At 40.0% G+C, this 23,928-nt stretch overlaps 1 protein-coding gene across 6 annotated transcripts; it reads right to left on the bottom strand.

Annotated features, from left to right (window-relative positions):
- Positions 1 to 288: 288 nt before the first annotated feature.
- On the bottom strand, positions 289 to 22,562 carry CD47 (CD47 molecule). 6 transcript variants are annotated; one of them, XR_010785715.1, is made up of 12 exons: positions 22,454 to 22,562; positions 18,857 to 19,207; positions 17,466 to 17,504; positions 13,822 to 13,911; positions 12,039 to 12,140; positions 11,578 to 11,670; positions 10,927 to 11,022; positions 9,394 to 9,486; positions 7,631 to 7,662; positions 5,313 to 5,442; positions 4,660 to 4,687; positions 289 to 2,650 (listed from the first exon to the last, which is right to left on the bottom strand). XR_010785715.1 is itself a non-coding variant. In XM_066572024.1 (12 exons), the coding sequence occupies exons 1-11, from the start codon at positions 22,497 to 22,499 to the stop codon at positions 4,662 to 4,664; spliced, it is 993 nt and encodes a 330-aa protein (XP_066428121.1). In that variant the 5' UTR covers positions 22,500 to 22,562; the 3' UTR covers positions 289 to 2,650; positions 4,660 to 4,661. The 6 variants fall into 6 exon arrangements, 4 of the variants coding, with proteins under 4 accessions (XP_066428121.1, XP_066428124.1, XP_066428123.1 ...); XM_066572024.1 differs by having other exon boundaries at positions 5,313 to 5,337; XR_010785714.1 differs by having other exon boundaries at positions 4,660 to 5,442.
- Positions 22,563 to 23,928: the final 1,366 nt, after the last annotated feature.

Consider the following 23,928-nt stretch of genomic DNA (forward strand, 5'->3'; position numbering starts at 1 on the left):
GTTACTCCTCATTTCCTCCCATAGCACACTGGGGCGACAGCACTTGATGGCTGATGTTGGAGAGCACAATTGAAGTCATTACAAGGCAGCCTACACACTCACTTCACCATCTGGACCTTTCTAAGGAGAAACACACCCAAAATCATCTGCTGCAGCCTATGAAACCCTGATAACATTCCTGTAGATCCAGGAATACATAAAGACAGGGAGAAGAGCAGCTATGACTATGAATTTATGGAAGCAGCTACAGAAGTTCAATGTGCTAGCAACAAGAAAATCTCCTGCAAAAACAACTTAAAATGACTTTATTTTTTAAGAATATTAGCACAATATTTACAAAATAATTTTATGTTTCATAAATAAAAACAGTTTCTTGGGTAAAGACTATAGATCTATAGATATTTAAAATGTCTATATATTTATATATACACACATATGTACACACACAAAGGAAAGCATACAGTTATGAACAACTTTGGTTTAAATTACTGGTGGGAAAGGGCTGGCTAGGTGTACCAATGACTTTTTGAACACTCACTTTTAAATTCCCACCTACAAGAAATCCAGCCCTTAATGCAACAGGATGGTGGGTTTCTCCCATTTCTGGGGCCACGATTCTGCAGCACACAGCCAGCCACTGAGCTCCTCAGGTTTCGACAATTCCTAGGAACAGCTCCGCCTGATCCCATGGTGACACAGCGGGGTTCTGCTGCAGTTTGCTTTAGAGAAATTAACATAAAGCTATTATACATAATTGTTTTTATAAGGCAGAATACCTCAACAGAATTCCAGGTAATTTGGCTTTTTATTCCTCTGCTGCTAAGACTTTCAACTTGACAGAGGGAATCACTAGTTATAAACAGGGAGCACTGCACAATACTAAATTAGAAAAATTTTTATATTGAATTGCAATGGAGAACCATCTCCCATCTTTAGTTCGGTATCACTGAGATTATAGAAAAACCTGCACCAAAAGATTCATCTGTTAGAGCTCAAACCTTACGTGAATACTCCCACTGGCAAAGTAAATGAGAGCCATACATGTTTCTCCCATATTTTATCGCATGGGTGACCCTCTTCCCTGTGTCCAGTTCCACTGATCCCAGTGAGGGCTGGCCCATAGCTTGCTTTAAATGGCTCAATCCTGTAGTCTTGGCGAGAGGGACGATTAGGACAGCACCTACTGTAAAATACGACACCTCAATTTTGTTTTGTTAAATTCTTAATGCGACTCGGAGTTTGACGTGCAGAGACCCAAATCCCTGCAACATGCACCCACAAAATGGATATGAACCTTGGTTTGTAACATTCAATTCTGAGAACTGCCAAATTACTCAGGATCTTTAAAAACATGGATTTTATTGTGTGACTGTTTGGCAACAGCTTTCCAAACCAAGTTTTAAATTGTTAGAAGGAGAAAACCGTGTGTGCCTTTGAAATACAGTACCTTAGTACAAACAGGAAACAGTGTCAAGATTTCTACAAAGCATACGCAAAGTCCAAGAGCAGCCAACTATATTGGAACAACTCTCAAAATAGCTGTAAAACATAGCAGAATCTCATGGAATGTGCAAGTCCTAGTAAACTGATTTTTAACCATATCATTACATATATACAGAAACTGAGCTTCCTCACTCCTCATCAGCTCCTCCAATTTTTTATTTTATGTATTTGTGATGTAATGGCAGCAACACAAACCTGGGCCAGAAACGATATAGCTCTTTTCCATTCAAGAAAACAAGGTTTTAAACTGTCAAAAATATACTAAATAGGAAACTTCTGTTTTTATGAAGCATCTGCAACTTTCACAAATTCACTGAGTTAAGAAAGCCTGAAATTGCTTCCAATTCCACACACTGCACAACATGAACACACACAAGAACCACATTCAGCATTAAGATTACCAGCTCCTGTGCTCTGTAATTCCAGTGCTGAATTAGGCTCCAACAGCTGAGCAGTTTCTCATCAAAGGATACAGAGGAGGCACAGAGAGCCCTCTCACTGGACAAAAATATCAGCCACCAGAGCACACATGACTACTGTCCACAGAGAGGAATACTAACATCTCGTGGAATTAGAACTTTGTTAGTAATTTCAAGAGAGCTGGGAATAAACTTTGTACTTATGCAACTTTGTGACTAACTTTGTATTTCTTTAATAAAAATTTGCTGAATGTCAGAAAAGATGTATTTGTACAATCTCTACTTCCTGCTTGTATCATACAAATAAACCATACTTTGTCCATGCACACAAATAAAGTAAACAATAGTCTAAATGGTATTGCAATTTCTGGGTTCAGCAAGCCCATTATCAAAGCAGTGACTAATGATAGTTTTTGAAAATAATACCACTAAGGATTACTGCAGGGAGAATCTGTACTGGGCAAATAGTGCTTTTTATAGTCTCACCCTCAACCATCCCATATACACCATAACAAAAGAAAATAAAGATCACATGTGGGCAAACACACATGTTCCTTGCTACAGCTGCTGTGACTATAAAATTATGTCATTTATATCAAAAGCACTTTTGCCACACATGCAAAACAACTAGAGTCCTGAATTTCTTCTCGATGAGTAGTGCATCTTCAAGGCCACGGTGTATCAACAACGGTGTACTTTTTATATACGCATCACATAACTCTGCAGTTCTGGGAATTTAAAAAGAAAGAAAAAGAAATATTGTTTGGGAAAAACAGCAATGCTATGCAAGTCACAGCTTACAGATTTATTTTTTTTTTCATTTCAAAATTGAAAGCACATTTAGCATTCACATAGTGGAAAAAGATGTTACTAACAGCAAGTGATGTTTCAGCCTCTCCACAAAAGAAAGGTGGACACTGTTTTGGAGCTTTCACTTGTGAATTTGAATAAGCTGAAGTGGCTCACAGGCTCAGCTGCCTGACCCACCCTGTCCATATATTCTAATGCTAGTTTACTTTCACATGCTGTTTTGTAAGCTGGTCAGCTTCAGCATCTGATTCATCCCTGCTTCAGTCTGTGTGTGAATTTTCCAGGGAAGGTTAACATAGAAGCAGGTAAAGCTCAATAGGTTACTGCCTCCAGCGTGTGAGTCAGAGCATTTGCCTTCCATCTGTAAAACCTTCTGTCACTGGTTAGGAGCCATCTTTCAGAGCAGAAAAACCAGACAGACTTCTACCTCTACCCTAAAAATAAATAGGTAGTTGACAATCTCTGTGCTTTTGGAAGCTCCAGCTCAACACTAGAGGGTAGGTTTTCATAACCTAAATGAAACCCAAGAAAAACCAGGCAACTTATTTAAAACTGATCTCCAAGCAAAATTCTGCCTTGTTTTTCAGCAGGATGAGGTAACTGCAGAGAGCCCATCCTGATCTCCCTTCTGGTCTGCTCTGAATGCAATGGACTGGCAAATATCTACTTGTTTCCTGGTCTCAACTCTGTCAAGAATAAGCAGCAACCAGTCTGGAGCAGGCCCTGCCTTCCACTCCATCCACCTGAGATTACACTAACTGGTATACATTTACCAATGTGTTTATGAGACACCAATGCACTTGTCCTTTGTACTGTAGAAGTGTAATCCTATTAGTTTAGAAAATAATTAGATGGGATATTTGGATGAACCAAATGTAGTAGTCACAAGAAACACAAATTGAACAGCACATGGTATTTGCAAGGAAACCTGTTTCTAAAACTCGTACACCTTTTTCCAATTACAGCTAACTAGTATCTCATTTATTTGCTTGTTGTCAATTCACGCCTCCTAGAAATGGCATGATATAAAAGTATTTCAAGTGAGCTAACAGATTTGGAGTGAGTTTACCCTTCCTTCCAAGTAGCAAAATGTTGTAATTTAATGCAGAAATACGAGGCTAAGGTCTAGTGATACCTCATGACAAGCTTGCTCAGTATTCAGGGAGAAACCTAAATAACAACAGCATCAACAAGTGCTTTTTTTTTATCCTATTCCCATGAAAAGTACAGCTGCTGAATAGAAAAGACTCAATAGTACTGTTTTCATTTTCAAACCTTATCATCTAGCCTAAAATTTAAGCTCTTCAATGAGAGCAATCTGAAAAATAATACATTGAGTGAAATCTGATTGGAATACAATCTAACAAAACCCAGAGAATTCAAGTAACACCTAAAGAGGGGGAGAGGGAGAGAAAGTTAATTTTAAACCACTTTCCTGTGGTCATCCACTGAGGATCACCAATTAAAATGCAGAGAGAAAGCTTAGTCATATCAACAACAATAAAACAAACAAACAAACAAAACAAAAAACCAAACAAAAACACCAACAAAAACCCCAAAACAAACTACAACCAAAAACCCCAAACCACACCCAAATAGAACAACCCACCACCATTCCATGCATCTTAAATATTCCACGAGCAAAAAGGAAACATAAAGCTATTTGACTTTCCACACTTGATCACAAACACACTATTGCACAGCTCTCTCACTGACTCATCCTCTTCACTGTTTAGGAACACACATTCTTCCCCTATGTTTGATATAGGATATATGTATTATTTCTTTACAATTAAATACTACTTGAATAAGAACAGCATCTGCCCTGAAACCTGTCCTCCAAATTTCACTGAAATAGCACTGGGTTACTCTAAACATCAAAACCCTCAAATGCTTAGCCATTAAAACAAGCATCTGTTAGACTTACCATCATTCTAACATCACTCCTTTTGCATCTTTAAAAGTCAAGAAGATGGATTAGTAATGAGTGAAACAGAAATAAATGCTTTACAGGTTAATATTCATGTTAGTTCTAAAATTCAGGTTAGAACTTGCTACTACTCAGCATGCCAATAGCAAAAAAAAAAAAATTCAAAGTCATCCCTTTTTCACTGTAAATTTCCCTCACCTTAAGTGCTATCAGTCTCTCAACACCATGAGAGTTGCCCCAACCCAAGGAAATACAGAAAGAATAGAGTGGTAAGGATAGATTTTGCTGTGATCATTAAGTATTTCACCCAAATAAATCTTTATCAATTAACATCAGTTTTCAATACGGGTCCCTCTTCTTCCCTTAAAAGCTGGACATTTTGCAAAGCAAAGAGGGTGAGCATAGAATAGTGAGATAATTTGTCCTAAAACAGTCAAACAGTGCCTCTGGCTAGTAAGCATGGTGGCATAAAACAGGGAGTCTGGAGCTGCAGGCAACCTTTTATTGAGACATCAAGCTCTTACTGACTCACAGAGCCACGTAAGTTGCCACACTGATCTGCCATCTTAGTGCGGTGGTAGTGGGAACTAAAACTATCTTTATCCATAATTAATCCCTTAATGAGAAGATAAACCTTGAATATCACCTACCATTTAGTGGTTCTTCTACAGCTTTCTGCAAAACATTTAAAAATATATATATGTATAAAAAGCCTTCATGTTTATTTCTGGCTGGCCACAGTTAAATTACTCTAATTGACATATACAGTAAGTAGTGATTCTATAAAAATGAAGAAAGCTTAATGTTAATCAAATTAATGACTAAAGGTCTGGAAAAAAATTATCAGTCAATAGCTGCATTCTCCAAGTAGTTTTCCCTTACTGTAATGTTTACCCAGATTAGATACCCCTAGGTGACAGCGGAAGCCATGCAGATACTACTTTTAATCTCTAAAACCTAACTGATAATTTCTGTCATTTGATCAATGGTTAGTAACAAAGCAGCACAACTAAAAAAGAAAAGAAAATTAGTAGCCAAGCAAATCAAGTAGAATCTCCTCAGAAAGAAATACATGACAGTTGTGCATTTAGTCTGGTAGACAATCATCAGAAACAACACATGCAACCTACAGAAATGCTAAAAAAAAATCAGTACTTGGTTAAGATGGCAGATTTCAAAAACACACCTTTTCGCCCTCCAACTCAGGAAAATCTCAATAATAATTTTTTAAGCGTGCCCCAGTGTCAAAATTATGCCCTTCACCAATATTAAGTTTTCCATAGTCATTAGATGACACAGAATCAAAGTGTATTCTTAAAATTATTTCAAACCTATTTACTGCCTCAAAGCACAGCAATATAGGCTGAAGAGCCCTTGATGGAAACAAGCAGCATGTTAACACACTCCAGTTTCCACCAGGAATTTCCCTAGCAGCCCTAAGTTCACAAACACAAATTATAACACTTGAATTCCTCTGTATCTAGCTCTCACCTATCTGCAGCTGCAAAGCATATATTTGTACTAGCTGAGGTTTCCAATGACATCTAAGTTTTAAAAACTTCTTTTGATTTCATTCCTGTCCCAAATTCAGAGAGTAACATGATGTTCATTCCTGTGCTGCTGTGGCTATTTATTTCTCAATTCTTTGCTGCCATGGAAGACCACCTTGTGAGGAGAGCAGCTCATAAAGAGAACAGAGTTCCCATCAAAGGATTATTTTGTATGCTTTTATTTACAAGCAAAGTTTATTTACAAGCAAAACTAAGTTAAGGAAAGAAACCCCACCCTCCTCTTGCCCTGTTCACTTCCATTCTACCAGCACAAGGATGTTAGATAAAGGCAAGATTTCATTTTGAATGAAGCAAACTTTCAATTCACTTCTAAGTTCATTTTTATAACATCTCTTAACCTCTTTTCCTTCCATTTTTTCAAGCTCTGTGCACTTATATTCCTTCCATAAAGAAAGACTAATCCTCTGAAATACTATTCCTTACAATGAAAATGGATGAGCAAAAGGGAATAATAAAAAAAAACCCTAAAAATCTCTTGTCCTAATGGCAGTCAGCTCTCGCTGTTAGAAACCACCTTCCTCCGACAGCTGAGTCTCAAGCTTTAGACTGGAGACCTGAAAATGTGTCTCAAATGATGGCTGACATCCAGGAGGTGGGATGAGTTAGTATTTGCCAGACCCCCTGCTGCAAGAAGTTTTACTGGTATTCTACAGCTGCGCCTCTTTCCTTGCTTCTGGAAAACACCAGAAATCAGGCAGTTCACATTCATGGATCACTCAAAAGCACTGTGTAAGTCTGTGAAAATTACGGTTTTGAATATTATTATTCTACAATTCAAAACTACCAACTGAAAAACCTTCTTTAAGAAAAAAGACAAGGTATTTTTCAATTTGTTCTGTGTTACCTAAAGACAGACACTTTCTTTCCAGAAGGTCTCATCAAATTATGGGGCATTATAGGAAAATCAGAAAAAAGTTCAAGGTTATGCCATCTGTATAGCCAGGAACTGAAGGGAATACCAAAGGTTTCTGGTGTACAAGACCACAGAAAAAAACTTTTTAAGTCTTTCTTACAAGCCACCTGGATGTTTTACACTCATGTTAATGAAAAAGCTTTTTAATAAGGTGAGCAAAATGGCTTTTAAATATTCAGGTGGAAGAGTGCATTGTAAAAGAACATCAAACTTCCACCACCTTTCAGTGACAGCAATGGAAACTCCATCTGGGCACAACATTCAGAGTAACCCTATGTCAGGGCGGCAATTACAGTACTACAGACACATTCAATAGGGACAATGGAGACCACCAACTCACTCAACATTAGACATCCGTTACACAGCCAGAACTGTTGCTTGCTACCAACCTGGTCTGAATTCGAACTAGTGAAGAAAGGTTCAGTATCTCACTACAATCCCCTGAGCCATCTAGTCACCCCAAATTTATTAATTTTAAGCTTACCCCCGGACGAGGATGATCTTTCATTCTGGAACCTAAAATAATTACAAAAAAGTGACCAAGCAGATGAATAAATGTTGCAATTAACCAAATATAAACACAGAACCATAGAATTGTTAAGGTTGAAGAAGACCTCCCAGAACATCAAGCCCAAGCAACCAGCAAGCCCAACCCAAGCAACATCACCACCACTAACCCATGTCCCCCAAGGGGCTAAACATCACTTCCAGTGACCATGATTTCACCATGTCCTGGGCAGCCTGTTTCAATCTTTGACCACCCTTCCAGAGAAAAAAAGAAAAAAATTTTCCTAATATCCAATCTAAACCTTCCCCAGCACAACTTGAGGCCATTTCCTCTCATCTTGTCACTTGTTACCTTGGAAAAGGTATTGTCTACGGATAAAACTTACAACAGAGTTGTAACACACAGAATTGCAGCTTCCCTGTCCAAAGGTACTTAATTCTATGATCTGGAAATCTTAGAGTCTCTAAGCACTCTTCTGTTTAGGAAACAAATAATCTTATCATATACAGCATCTGAATTGCTCCACTCATGCACTCAGCTCTAAAGGTGAATTAGGTTACTCACTATTCATTGTGCTTATTTTGGCATGCTAGAATCTACCCCAACAGTCACATTTGACTTCTTCAGCCAGCAAAATCAAACCAGAAATGCAACATTTATGCAGACCATGAGCACACAGCACTGAATACTATACAAGTTTATCAAAGTAAACCAAAGTCAATAAAATATAAATTTATTGTTGTTATTAAAAGGCTTGATTCACATCTGCCATATTTTTGACTCATCTTCATTTAACCTGGATATCAAATATTAGGCACTCTGCCTTAATTTCTTCTCTACTGGAGATTCTCCCTGTCTCAGGGTCTATTTCTGGCCATGCCCACACATGGTGTGCACACATTAACCTGGGAGACTGCATGGTTCAGGGCAGACTTGTGACTGCACTCACTGCAAACACTTCAGCAACCTGGAAGCAACATATCCTCAGTTGCACAGTTCTCTGTCCACAGAGGGTGGACAACAACGAGGTGTTTGAAGAGCCTGTGCACAGCTTGAAACCAAAGCCACTCTGACCCAAGCTGTAGAGTCCATGCAATGTTATGCTGTGGTGTGCCAGGATTCCAATCACACAGCATTCCTGGGTTTTGCTTATTTAGCACATCTTTAAATCTCTCATCTTTTTGAGATCTGATGAACAGATCAGTTTCTGAAACAACGCCTTGCTATTCTTTTCTCCTGGGTTTTAAAATTAAGCAGGAGGAAAACCAGGGTTCACTAAAATGAAAGTGTGCCTTCAAATTGCTCTTCTTTTAACCTACCTCTAACTAGTGCAAATCAGTAGGCAGATTTTTGCTTCTTTAAATCCATGTTTTGATAAGCTTTTGTCACCACCATCCCACAACCCACTCCACAGAATCCTTTACACCCTTTTGCTCTCTTCATTCTAAGATCCAGCTGGCCAACTGTGTAAATGCAGAACTGAAACAGCAACATCCCTCCTACAACTGAAACACTCTTACTTAAGAAACCTGGCTGTGTTGATCTCGAAACAGTTTATGATGATAAACTGTGGGTTTCTTAACTCAAGATTCCCCACACACTTTATGAAACAAAGCCAACACATACAGAGAACTTCTCAGTAATTTTTAAAACTACGTAACTATGAAATCACACCTTGTGCTCAGATAAATTATGTCTACTTGAAAGGAAAATAATGCAGAATATTAGGTGCTACTTACCCATAATAAACACGTAAGCCAGACTAAGCAAACTTGCAATAGCCATAATAGCTGAGCCAGCAATCAGAACAGACCCATGTAACGGAGGACAGGCTGGGAAAACACAGTAAAAGAACTGTGTCAACTGACACAAAAAAAGCACAAACACTTATTTTCAGATATAACTGCTTAGTAAAATAAATAAACCTGATACAGACAGGCATATGTTTAATTTCACTTTCAAAGCTAGCCCAGAACTACTCCTGCATATTTCTTTTTTTGTATACATTCTTTAATGATACAGAGGCATTTACTGATTTATCCTGCTTAGCTGATACATCTTCAATCCCAACTGTTTTGGCCTGTAATTGTATTACATGACAGAATACAATACTGTTGTTGTTACAACAATCTGTCAGCTCAACCCAGGAGGAGCTGATTCTTCTGACAGTTCAGGGTCACTGAGCTGAACTCCTCAGAGATAAAGGTAACAGTACAATGCATGTATTGGCAAAGAACACCCTGAAAAAAACTAGGGACACTTTGCATTTACAAGCATTATAAAACATCCTCAAAAAAATCCTTGTATTAATGCTTTACCAGAAATTTCCCATCAGTTTATTTTACTATTATAACTTACAGAACTTACAAATACTTCCGTAAATACTAAACAAAAAGCATAAAATTCAAATCAAAACTCTACTGAAAGGGCTGTCATTTCACCCAGATTGAACAAATCTTTAGAAATCACTTCAAGGAGAAATAGGTCTTAAATCCCCAAACCAATTACTAAAATGAAGAGTATCTGCACAAAACAATAAATCAGGAACATAAAGTGCCTACAAGGAACACGAATATGCATTCTTGCATTCTCCTACTAAATATATTGCCAAGGACAACTAGTCCTAAATTGACCCTTTTCTCTGCTGTGGGGTTCTCTGGTGGCACAGGGGAAGGCAGGGAGGCAACAAAGGGAGGCCAGAGGCAGGGATAAGAGACATCACTGTGTGTGGTGGTTCCCTCACCACAGTGACAGTTTGTTCAGTGATGAAACAGAGTGTCAGCCACAACCCCGCTTACAACAGCCTGAGAACAAATCCAGGTTTACTGTTTCTACATTTACCTTCTTAATGTGTTTTAATGGTATTCATTGAAATGGACTCAGTTTAGCAAGGAATGTCTGATTTAATCACTTAACATGTGAAAATTATTATTATTTAATTTCTAAATACCCTAGGCCCCAGTAGGAATAACAATAATAGTCACCCAAAATCAACACTAACATGCAAAATTAAAACAATTAACTTTTTTTTTAAAGCAGATGCTCACAGAATGCAGTCATGAAACTGATGTATGTAATACTTCCTTTAGGCTATTATTCTTTCACCACATAAAAGTATTAGCACAGTAGTCCTAAACTACGTTTACAGAAGTTACTAGCTAACATTCCATGTAGTAAAGCCATTTTCACAAAGTTTTAGTGTTAGAAATAAACAAACATCAGGTGTAGACAAGAGTAAAAGGCAAACTTTCACAGAAGACTTAAGCGCTTACCTGGGACGCACAGTGCAAAACCAACTACAGCAATTATAAATCCAAGAAGTTTTAAACCTATCAGAGCCAATGTTGCCTGCAATAGACTGTCAAAAACTGGGGAAAAAAGAAAAAAAATTATAAAATTTAACTACAGAGATGTAAAATACATCTATTTGCATAATTGCAAATACATCTTTATGCATAATTGCATAAAGGTAAAAATCAGATTCTCCTAAATTCTAAGCTCAGCCAACCAGCATGGTAACAAGTCAACAAGTCATTGCAAGTCAAGGCTCCTGTATGTATACATACAATTATATATATATATATATATATATATATATATATATAAAACATAATAAACAAACCACAATTAGAAAAAATGGAACCCACATTCTCACAGCCAATTATCCAACCCACTCCCTAAACCCAAGAAGGGTGAGCAGAAATCACTCAGATGTGCTACCCTAAATTCACTGTTCCTACATCTTCTGTGAAGCAACTCAGCCCAACAAACACAGGCTAAACATTTTGTTTCAAAATATTATAAATGTGATGAACCCAGCATGCTATTGTAGCACCTGTTTATAAAAATTAGAATATTTTGTAGATTATGGGAGTAGCTCAGTTTGCTTCAATCCATGTGTTAGTGAGTAAAGAAATACTCACCAATTCCAAACATGACGTACTGAAGCGGTACCAAAATCACAGCAGGGATTACAATGAGGCCAAGACCAGCCTGATTCTGTGCAGTATAGCCATCTGCAAACATTTATGTGGGAATCAGTAAAACCAAAATTGTTAGCTGGATAAACGCATAAAGCAACAAACATAAATCATTGGCATCACCAAATTTCCCACTGAATGAACCAGAAGTCACTCTCTAGTCCCTAATATTCACCCAAGGCAGTAGGATAGAAAATATACATAAATTTTGAGTCAGTATCTTCCTATGATCACTTGAGGGCCTGACAACTCCAATGCTGTTTCTGCTGTAGTCTGTATATTCTTTTTATTTAAAAATTTAGTAGATGGCAATTAATAGGTGGTATTAACTTCCATACTACAGATTTGAAGACATTCTTTTCCGCTCTTATTCCCTTAAATTGAGAGCAATTTTAATCACTTACCTTGGATAAAGAGAGCAGCACCTACACCAGCTACAACTGCAAAGATGACAAGTGCTACAATAAGGCACACTTTCTTCTGAGATTCAATTTCATATTTTAATCCTTAAAGAGACAGAGAGGAAAACAATCAGACACACAGATTCTCTCACTGAAATACAGATTTATGACTTGGATTGTCCCTAAATAAAGAAACTCAAATTCCTAAAATTTTACAACCATATCCACTCCCAAGATTTAATTTGTTTTTATTAATTGATATGGTTAATATGGCTTACTCAGAAAAATGACACCTGGCATCAGGGTTCTAGTCAAATTCTTACTTTCTCCTTTCATGCAATTCAGCTGATATGTTATAAGAATAACTCTGGGACATGGTACAGGTTAATTCAGGTAGATGCACTGCTGATATTTAAATGTTACAGTAAATTTGTTACTCGGGTGGATGTCAAGAGAGGGATTAGAAATTCCAGGTTTCATTCTCTTCTTTATGACACTGTGTGAGCTCAGACACATCACATCACCTCTGTCCCCAAAGGAACTTAAATTCTAAAAGCCAATCATGTAAACAAAAGTCCCAAAAACCCACCTCAAACAAACCAATACAACACCCTCCAACGCACAAAACCAAGAAAACAAACATTCACGAATAGTACACAGAAGAATAATGCCAAATTTAAAAACCTAATTAAAGGCATAAAGTACCATTGGTGGATTCCCAGGTTACCTAAAAGAGTAAAATTTAAAGAAAAAAAAATGCACCAACACAAAAAAAAAATCCCAACAAGCAATAAGTACACCCATATTTATAAAGTTAGAGATAGGACACCTCATTTCCCCACAGAAGCCAAGACTTTTCAATGAATTGCCCAGGTACAAAAACATCCAAACATGCTAAAATTACTCCTATAAAATGACAGTGCTTCTCCATGAAATTATTATTTTCCTAAAAATGTTGTAAGTTCTGCTATGAAAGCAGGGCAATGACAAGTTCTGAACAGATCAGAGCTCCTATACCATTATAAAATATGAAAATCAGGAATATAATAATACAGAGATAAAATATTTTTTTTTTTCAACCTTGGACCATGGATAGACCTTTGAAGAGTAACAAACACTTCCAGAGATTCATGAGAAAGTAATAAAGGAAGTTATACATAGATAGCTGAATATGTATGTGATTATTACAAATCACTCTGAGTGCAATTACTTTCCATTTCTTACTGAATTGGCTCTTAGCTGAAATGTTTCTTTTTTTTAATTTGTTTACTTTGTAGAGGTCTAAAAATTGAAAAAGGCTGAAAAACCTCAAAGACTGAGGTAACAAATTGCACCATCTGAAAGACCAGGCCATAAAGCACACTCTGCATTGCACAGATGTTGGACGACAGAGTATAAAGAACATCTAAGGATGTCTGTCACTGGTAAATTGATGTACTGCCTCTAAAAACATTTAACAAAAGCACCAATGTCAGTGTTAAATTATAACTAAGCCAGTGCTAAAAGACTAATGAAAAGAGTTACATTAAAAAGAGAGCACGCCATCCTTCTATCATATTGATTTTATGGCCATATAATGAAACATTTTTTAATTATTCAATAATGTCATGGTGAATCAACTGTGAAGAAAAGCTTCACACATACCACATCTCTGTATTATGTGGATCAATTTCCACACATCTTTTAGATGTGAGTATCACCTTTCATTTTACATGGATGCCTTTATGCATGGAAGTGATTTCAGGACAAATCAGCAATTGCAAAGAATTAAAGAGTAAATACTTACCAATAACAGTTAACTGAGCTGCACATAAAATAACAAGTAAGCACATCAATGATATGATGACAGCCCTCTCCACTAGAAGGAACCATGATCCTAGTAAATAAACAAAGAAAAATAGTAGGAAGAGAACAAAAACTGAGCCTATTTGCTCTGTATTTATCATTCCTCTTAGGCTATGCTGTAGATTGCCCAATACTATATGTAATTCAGCATTAAGAATTATAATAGGCTAAGAAACCTACGTCCTCTACTTTTGTATTTTTCTGTGTGACAACCTACTTTTTCAGCACTTCCAGACATCCCAGTATTTTCCAAACTGGAACTTTTAACTTCCACTGGAGCAGAGAATATGCTGGTGCTAATTTGTGGCACTACAAGCTACTGAACTTGTGGAATGACAAAAATCTCTGTAAATCAGAAAAAAAAACAGTATTTAGGCTAAGCAGAGAAGATATGAAAGGTCTGATCTGATGCCTCCTCAGCCATTCTATTCTACTTTCAATGGCAGTAACTCCAGAAGAAATCTGGATGTGTGGTAAGGAATACAGGAGCTAGCCAAATGAGAGGGAAACAATTTTAAGTCCGCCCAACATCATCCATCTAGATTTTTTCCCCCTGCATTTTGGATGCCACAGGCTGTTCAGTCAGCCATGCTTTAAGACCCTGTAAGCCACCTTCCAACATAAAATTCTGAAAATATCTCCACTGAACTAGAAAATGCAGTTAATTCTTGCATCTCTGCTCATATATTTATTTAGGCTCACTCAGTGGAATCCAAAGTCTCCATTTCTTACATTATACTTTCCACCATTCCTCTGCCTGCACATTTGCTTCCAAAGAAATTTCTAATCTTTATTAAGATGCATTAGTTGCATTTTTCTCCATACATAGAAGTTGTATCTGTGTTGCTCCAGAAACATGTAATTATGCAGCAATACCTCACAATTTTAAATGCCAATTAAATACCCTGAGGGCAGCTTCTAAGTTCACAAATTTCCCTCTTTCCCTCCCCTCCTCCCACAAGAGGTCACAGAAGGTAGATATAGCGCATACAACAGAAATACAAGGCAAACATTAAGCTGAAGGCAAGAAAATGGAGAAATTGCTTCTAACTTATAACTCACTGTCCTGCTTTGAAAAAGAAGTGAGATTTTTTGGAGTTTGGTGGTCAAACCAATGGATTTGAATATTGGCACCTGGTGTGGCCACTGAGGACACGGATACACCTCTGAGAACATAGGGGGTTAAAAGCAGAGAACTCCCAGGAAAACTTTCTCTTGGTTCTGCTGGGTGAAAGAGGTCAGAGCTCCCCTGCCCACCTGAGGGTTGGGCGGGAGAGGGGCAGCCATGCGGCCGGGTGAGGTAGGCCAGGGCCTTGGGCAGAGAAGGGAGGTGAAGGCCCAGAAAGAGAAAGAGGGAGAGAGAGAGAGAGAGCTTGAAAGCTTGAAGGTGGGGGGGGGGGGTGGCAAGAAGGTGCCCGGCAGGGCAGTCATGGGAGTTCTGGACAGGCAGAGTCCAAGATTTTAACCCTTTTCTTGGATGATGGAAACCTTACAAATGCTGATCCAAGAGAGATAGAGATGAAATAGAAGGAAATGGGCAAGTGTGATGGAAGTTTGTGCAAGTGAAAGATGTCAGAAGAGGTGGAGAAGAATCCTAGCTGGGAGGAGGTGATGGAGTGGCCTTTGGCTGGACTTTTCTTGTATAGCCATGGGCAGAATTATTTATTTTTCCTGTTACACATAGACTGCATTTAGGGGGGAGGCAATGGCTTGGAGCTGAGAGAGTGCAGTGATGTGATGTGAAGGAGTGCGTGAACAGAGACAGTGGGTGAGGAGGGTGATGGTGGTGCCCTCCGTCTTCAGGGAAGAAGATCTCTGTTCTCGAGACCCCTCAGCCCCAGGGGGTGAATTTGTGAGGGGACAGGTGCCCCAAAAGTGAGAGACTGTGCTTTTTTGGAACTGGACAAAGCATCCTTAAAAGGGGAACCCTAGAAGCAGCTCTGGTCCATGCACAGTGGTGAAAGCACTGGGCATGGAAGGAAGATGTCACGATGGCAAATGATCTCCAGGTGGTGCCACGTGTGACATGGAAACACAAGAGGTCTCAACTGTGTTTCCAGGGGAAGCCTATGGCACAAGAGGGACTCCTCTGTCCTTGATGAACTGAGAATTGATTATCTAAAGGGTGGTAATGGACTGAGAGTTTGTGATCTGAGGGCTGGTAACTGAATTGAGAATCCAAGGTTTTGTCCTACTGTGATGTATTGGAAATTTGGTGGGGGAAGGAGGAATGTTTTTGGAAGGTTTTCATTCTGAGTTCCATGTGTGTTTCTTTTTACATATAGTTGTCAGTTAATAAAGTTTTTTTTTTCTTTATTTCTAAGCTGGAGCCTGCTTTGCTCTATTTCTGATCACATCTCACAGTAGACACCAGGAAGAGTATCTATTCATGGGGGCACTGGCATTGTGCCAGCGTCAAACCATGACACTCACCAAAACAAGGTTGATTCACTGAATTGTTTAATGCAAGGCTTTTTGCTTTATTTGCAATATTGAAAAAGCAACTAATATTGAACAGTAACTTGTAATGCACAGTGGCCGCTCCCTAGATAAGCCAAATCCCAGTAATGTTGTTTGATGCAACTGAAAATAATTTAAGTAACTGCAAGCAGAGACTCAGAGCCACTTCACTTCCTCTGCCGCATTTCCAGCTGACACCATCCAGCGTAAAGAGAAAGCAACCAAGAAGCCTGCTATCTGCTGGAGCTTCAGCATGCAACACAGAATCATGTGTGGTCCTGGAGTCTGAAAGAATTTCCTGTACAGAAGAGTTTGCAATACTGCAGACACACGCAACATGCAAGGAAGAGGAACTGCTGAAAGCATTTTCCTGGAAATATACTTCCCTTACTCTGGTGCTTCATAGTAATCAACTGAATTCCTGGCATAAAGCAGTGTTTTGAGAGCCAATTTAGGGCAGTCAGTTCCAAGCTAAGAAGAGAGACTTCCAGACTGGGAAGAGTGAAGAGAAGAGTAAAGGGAAAGAAAACAGGGGAAAAAGGCAAGGAAGAAAAGAAACAAGAAGGACGATGAAAGAAGAGAAGCAAAAAAGCAGCAAGAAAAAAGATGAAAGATGATGAAGAGAGGAAAAAGAAAATGAAACAGAAAACTTGACAGTCATTCTCCTGATCAGGAAAGTGTGTCTGTGCACAAAGACGAGGGCACTTGCACAGAAATCGTGCTCACGCTCTTACCCACTGCCTAGGTGAATCCAGGAATTCTTTAAGAGAGATGGAGGATAGCTGCCTCTTGTATGACTATCTTTGTTAAAGCATCAATTGGAACATGCTAGTAGTGACAGCATGAATTCATTGCTCAGAAATGACACAGTGAAGACTGGTACAGGATTTCCATTATCCACTAACCCTTTTCAAAACTCACTCACTAAACTTTCTTCGATTAACTTATTGTCTCAGGAGTTTCTCTAGAAGACTGAGGAGGAGCAAGCAACAAAAAGTTGTGCAGAAGAACTGAGAGAGAGAGCAAGCAACTGTGTTTTCCTTCACCCTCAAACCTAAGTTTTACATTTTCTAGCATATACTCTCAAACCTAATGCAACCTCAAAACTAAGAGTTTTTCACTAACCATATTTCTCCTTTGATGTTTCATCGCCGCAACTGACAACTAGAAAATGAAATTAGAAAAATTATATCAGTTTCCTGCTCTCTGTTGTCGTTATACCGATTTCTTAATTATAAACACAAAGAAAATAAAACTTGCAAATGGGACTTGATTCTCCTACATTCTCAAGCCTTGCTTCCTCTTCTGGAGAGTAACACTGAATTGCATAAACAGTCAAAAAAGTCTGAATAAGCTGTAAGAGAATGAAGGAAACAGAAACCGTGTATACCTCTTCCCTGTTTTTGCAGCATTCTAAGAAAAGAATGATATTCTAGCATCTTCCCTTTCAGTGGCTGTGCCCTTCTCAATTTCAGGATCACGTTTGCTATGCAGGTTATATGGTTAACTCAACAACTAGATCCAAATGAGAATTACACAAATGCCTGCAGGAGGACACAAACAACATCTGTTTGAGCTTCACAAATATTTTATTGTAAAGTGCAAAAACTAATAGCAAAACCAAAAAAAATTCTGGAGTGCGTGGGTAAGGCTCCGTGTGCTACATATATGCAACATATTCAGTGCTTCTGAGCAGCTCTCCAGAGGAAGTCTTGTGCAAAACAGATGAACAGGGCACACCTATGTCCCGTGAAACTGTCACATCTGGACAGATGGCACTGGACAGACAACACAGGTACAGCAGAACCCATTATCCAACAGCTGAGGTGCTGGAGAACATGGGCTGGGACTGGCAAGATAAAGTAAAACAGCTCACTAGATGAGAAATTAATTTAGTGAATCTCATTCATTTTAACATCACTTTAAACACCATCTTTTGAAGATGACATTTAATGCTAGAAAACCACAACAAGCTGCCATCTAGCAGTAGCATTTTCAACCTTGCTAGAAAACTGCCTACTTTCAGACTGAGCTTTAGAGCTCTTAAAACAGAATTTCTATTAGTTCTACCTGTAGTTTTCCAGCAGAGTTAAAGGTTGCAAGAAGCAATTCTTCCAAGAAAAGATCTCTGCAGACACTGTGATGGATGTATACATTCCAGTATTATGAAGTTGATCAGAAATATGTCACACAATAATATGAGACTGCTGAATATATCAGCATCTTCATAATCAAAAATATGTGGGAAAACATAAATTTTCCTATATGGGACCTAAATGATGCTCAGACATTATTACAGAATGAAAAAATGTGTTCAGATCTTTCCCATGGAAGCACTCCCCTCTAACTTAAACCTAAATAAGCCATATTACCTTACAAGTTAGAAGGCCTGGGTGCTACATATTTTATATTTCACTTTAAAGGATCACATTGCCATGTTCGTTATTTTCTCTTTCCCTTAAGATTTGTTTGCTTTCCCCTTCCAATAGGTTCTGAAACAATAGCAGGCAACTCACCTGAGCTGGTTATAAGTTGCATTTTTATTTTTCCTTCTCTGTTTGATTCTGTTACTTTACAGCTGTAATTTCCAACAGTTGCTTGCGCACTATCAAGCACCAGCGAGGCCACACCCTTGATTAATTCCGACGGCGATAGAAGTCTTGCAGACGAAAATGAGGGATGAGTATTAACAATCTTGGTTCCTCCATGATAAGAAAAAATTATAACTCCTTGCCTTGTCCATGTAACAAACATGACATTTTCATTGTTCTGGATTAGATTAGTCACGTAACAAGGTAAAACTACGGTTTCATTACAGTCATTTTTTTCTACAATACTCATCCCAGAAAGCGTCAACTGGGCAGAACCTACAAAGAAAAATGAAAATGGACACATTCAGAATTATTTCTTAATACTCAAAAACAAAGAAGAAATAATTACAACAAGTGAATTGGGAAAACAAAACAAACTCTCCCATGAAACCACAAAAAGAGAATCACGCTTTAAGGGATCAACAGAAGATGAAAAAAAAGACATTATTATAATTCTACTTACTACACAATTCTAATTCTACACAAACTCAAGCCATTCTCACCATAATTTAATATATAGATATGTTAACCCATCATACACTTGAAAAAAAAATTTGGGTTGCCATTTATTTACTTGGACACTTCTATTTCACATGAGCAAATACCGTCTGGTTTCTGCAAAACATACAGATAACATTAACCATAGACTGTGCCACTGATGTTCAGTTTTTTGCTGCTGATCACACAATATAAACTGAGGTCCAGCCATCAGCTCCACCCAAGCTCCCTTTACATCTCATTAAGGACACAGGGAAGAAAGTCTCATTATTACACTTCTGAGGAAAGGCAGGCAGGGCAGCTTAATCAAGAAAGCTTTATCACTTGTTCCCTCTTATCTCTGAAGGTGGAGCCAAATACCCATAGGTTTAGATCACTTCTTGCAAATTCTCTTTTCCTTTCCAGTGGAGAACATGCACATGCAATACCATATATTAAATAAGATTACTACCTAGTATTTGACTGCATACACAACAAAATGGAAAATGGAGAATTTGTAAAAATCACCTACCTGTGATTACTACCTAGTATTTGACTGCATAGACAACAAAATGGAAAATGGAGAATTTGTAAAAATCACCTACCTGTACTACAAATCACCATGACTAATGTCTCTAACAATCACATTCAATGCAGGTGAGGAAAAATAAACAACTCAAAGGATTACGTTACCATTGCTGGGATTTCCCATCTCCCTCCCACATGGCACCACAGTTCTAAAACAGTAGTACTGACTGACAACTGTTTCAAGACAGACCTCAGCCCTATGCCAAGATTTCATTAGAAATGAAGATTTATTCACTAGCTCTTAAGAATATCAAAAATTGTAACAGCAGTATATAAATTACATCAGAAACCAGAAAAAATAGGTTAATTAAACTAGCTTGGATGTAAGCTATGAGGGCTTTGAATATTCTATTTTCTCTATTTTTCCTTGTTTGTATGAAATCATAACAAAGTTTAATAGCTTTCTTCATAGTAATTGCTCCCCAAAGTCCCAGAGCCATTAATAATTCAAAATGCTTTACTACATCCATCTGATAAAACCAAATATGGGAAAGGATATGACAATCCCCTAATACTTAAGTCAGTAAGCACTGACACTTAAGAACTGGAATAGCTCCAGGGACTTCAGGGAAACTACTTATACTCATATGTATAAAACCAGCTCAGAATGATGATATGTATTTAATGACTAAACTTAATAAGGGCAAGGGGAGAAAGAAAAAAAAAAAAAAAGGAGAGGAAAAAAAAGTTATGTCACTATTTGCAATAGCTCTTTAATTTTTTTTCCCCTCAAATCAAGAGTCTCAGATCACATTCTAAAAAAAACACTCCTGTTTTAAATATTGCTTTAATATTCTAACACTATTTCCTGGATTACTACTGAATAACAAAAGCTTAAAATAAACTGGCTCTGTATATATTATGCATGACGGTATTTCACAATGAGGAAGAAGTATTCTCTGGTTTACTCATTGTGTTGCATTTTTAAACTAATAAAAGTAACAAAGGCAGGACAAAGGAGCCATAGACAAACCTCAACCTATGCCCTAATAAAAATCAAACATATACAATTAAAACCTTTAATGGTTCTTTGTGAAATAAATTTCACATCTGTTTCACACTAAATCATGATAATAACTGTTGGAATTTTTCTTCTTTTTCAGAGCCAGCACATTTACATTTTCGCGGGCTCAGTCCTCTGCGACCCGGCTGCTTAGACGGAAGAGGTTGTGTGGCTGCTCTCCCACCAAAGGGAGTCCCACGGCTTCCTGCAGATGGTACTTCCACGACCGACTTCCCAACAATTCTGGTGCTAAGAGGAAACCAAGAGAACCCTCTCCCACCAGTTACCATATCCTGCAGGCAGTGGATTACTGGGTGGGCTCTTCGCCTCCAACTTTCTGGTAGATTATCATCTTAGAGGTGTCACATGAAGGTGGCAATTTTAGAGCCTTACACTACGCAGCGTGGGGGCTTCTGAAGAACTTGCAGTTGCGAAGCTGCCACAGAAAGGCTCTGCACATGCAGAGCAAATTCAGAACTGCTGCACACAGTTGGTAGAACTGGTTAAGTGTGGTCACTGCACCTGATGGGAGCCGGCCCTTCTCAGCTCCTCATGCAAACCACGCTGGGGCACTTGACATTTAAACCAGTCTACGGCTAACCCCGGAACCCAGACTGGGATTTCGACATGAGGTTTAAACAAGCAAGTTTCGATGTGTTGCTTACTGACAGAACAACACTACAGCACCTGCACCTCGCTGAAATCTTTTTAGTTCTGTCCCCCCACCGAGTTTCTTCTCAAGGCAGAGAAATAAGAATTTAAGACTGTGCAATGCCAACTGCACTTCGATGGCACACAAACCTACTAGAGATCAAGAAACGCCGCTAACCCTAGACCCTGTGCAGCGGGGGACCAGCGTGCCAGTTTAGGAAAGCACAGGGAGCTGAGCTGCCCTAATGCACAGGGAGGTGAGGAGCAAAGCTCTGGGCACGTTGTCTCTCCTCTCCCCCGCAACTTCTGGGGGGAGCAGCCCACCGCCGGCGCCGGGGACAATGCGGGGAGCGGCGGGGGCAGGATAACAGCGTGTGTTGCGGGCGTGTGTGTGTGTCCCCGCTCCTTCTCAAAGGATGGCGACCTGCCACTGCGGACCCGCGGTCCCACACGCGCCGACTGCCAGCAGGAACAGCCGGGAGTTCCGGGCAGGAGCGCCGCATGTCCCCTCACCGAGCGGCAGAGGACGGGCGGCGGCCGCTCCGCCCCGCTGGCCCCGGGACCGGCCCCCGTCCGCCGCCACCGCCAGCCTAGCCTCCCCTTCCCGCGCTCGAAGGGCGGCTCAGCCCTTCCCTCGCACCCGCCTCGCACTCCGGCGGCCTCGCCAGAGACACCGCCGCGGTACTCGCGCCGGGACTGCACGGGATGCGCCTCGGGGCGATCGCTGCGGCCGCGGTCGGAGCAGTCGGGACGACGAAGGAAGGGGAGAGAAAGGCAGGAGGGCGGGCGCGGCGGGCACTCACCTGCGCGCAGGGCACCGAGCAGCACGGAAGCGGCCAGCACCCACATGGCGGAGCGGCGGCGGTGGCGCGGCCCGGCACAGCGGCAGCTCGAGCAGAGCCGCAGCGGGCGGGCGGCGGAGGATGGGGGTGGGGGGGGGGCTCTCGCACCGCTGATTGGCTACGCTTCTGGCGCGGGGGGCGGGGCCGCCTTCACGGGCAGCCGCGCTTCCCCCCCGCCCCCGGTACTCCGCAGCAGCCCGCGGGAGTTGCGCTGCGATAAGACTTGTTTTTGGTGGTGTTTCGTGTCTTTTTAAAGTGATTAGCAGGACATATATCCCATGCCCGCCTGAGCTCCGGAGCCGCGGTATTTTGGATCGCGTTTCCCCGCACGCACAGCGTGGCGTTCGGGGCCGCTTAAAATGGCTGCCAGGGGAAGATGCCGGCTCCAATAAAAGGGGAAGCGTTGACAGAGTGACTCTTCCACCGCTTTGTTGATTACGAAACATCTTGATTTTTTTGAAGGGCAAAAACCCCGTTGGGGTGGGCAGGGCCGCGGCCCGGCGAGGGCGGGAGGAGACGGAGGGAGCGCTTTCGTTTGCCCCGTCCCTTCCCCTTAGTCAGCTGACGCCGGGGGCTGAGGGCGTCCTCCTTATCGCTAAAAGCCTGTGGGAGACCAGCTTTGCCAGGGGTACGTTTGCTCCTGGCTGTAGCCATATGCACTAAGTGCAAGTGAAACACACAGTGTTCAAAAACACTGAAGGACTTGTAAGTGATCGGTTGTTGAACTAATTTAAAAGCGAGGATAAATGCTCCTTTTTCTTATGTTTGCAATAATACATACATTTAACTATTTCAGCAAATGTTTCAGCGAGATTTTTTTTTTTCCAGGAGTAGCTCTTCTTAGAACTTTTAATGTAGAGTTACCTTAAAATTTTGAATCTAAGCATACTTTGTTCTCAAACATACGTGTTGGTGAGGCATTAAAAAAAGGACTGTTAAATATATTTGGGGAACACACCTGTATGTACATTTATAGATATGTTTATATTTACAATGTTGTTACAAGTCCCAAAGTTCAACAGAGGATGAAAGCAAGGGCAGAATCAAAATTCTGTGAGAAACTGAGTTTCCACAGGTTTTATGTCTCATGCAGATTTACTGCATTTATGGGGTTTTGCAACATTTATATTGGCTTTATTGGGTGGGTCTACCCCACAAACACCCCCCTGCTTCCTAAGTCTCTATTCCCTTAAATTCTCCCCTGGCGAATTAATCACTCCCAAAGTGATTAATGGGTACTGATGCCTTGGCTGCCGCGTTTGTTTCCTCCAGATATTCATAAAGCACTCAGACATCCTCCAGCATTCAAGTTTAGTAAAAAGCCTTGAGGTGTGGGAGCCATCTGACTTGAGAAGTGATGGAGGGGGCTGGCACAAAGCTGCTGATCCTGCTCCTGCCAGACTGACTCAGATGATGTTCTCTGGAGGCCCGAAGAG

This window comes from Molothrus aeneus, chromosome 2 (assembly GCF_037042795.1).
Source record: "Molothrus aeneus isolate 106 chromosome 2, BPBGC_Maene_1.0, whole genome shotgun sequence".
Lineage (NCBI taxonomy): Eukaryota > Metazoa > Chordata > Aves > Passeriformes > Icteridae > Molothrus > Molothrus aeneus.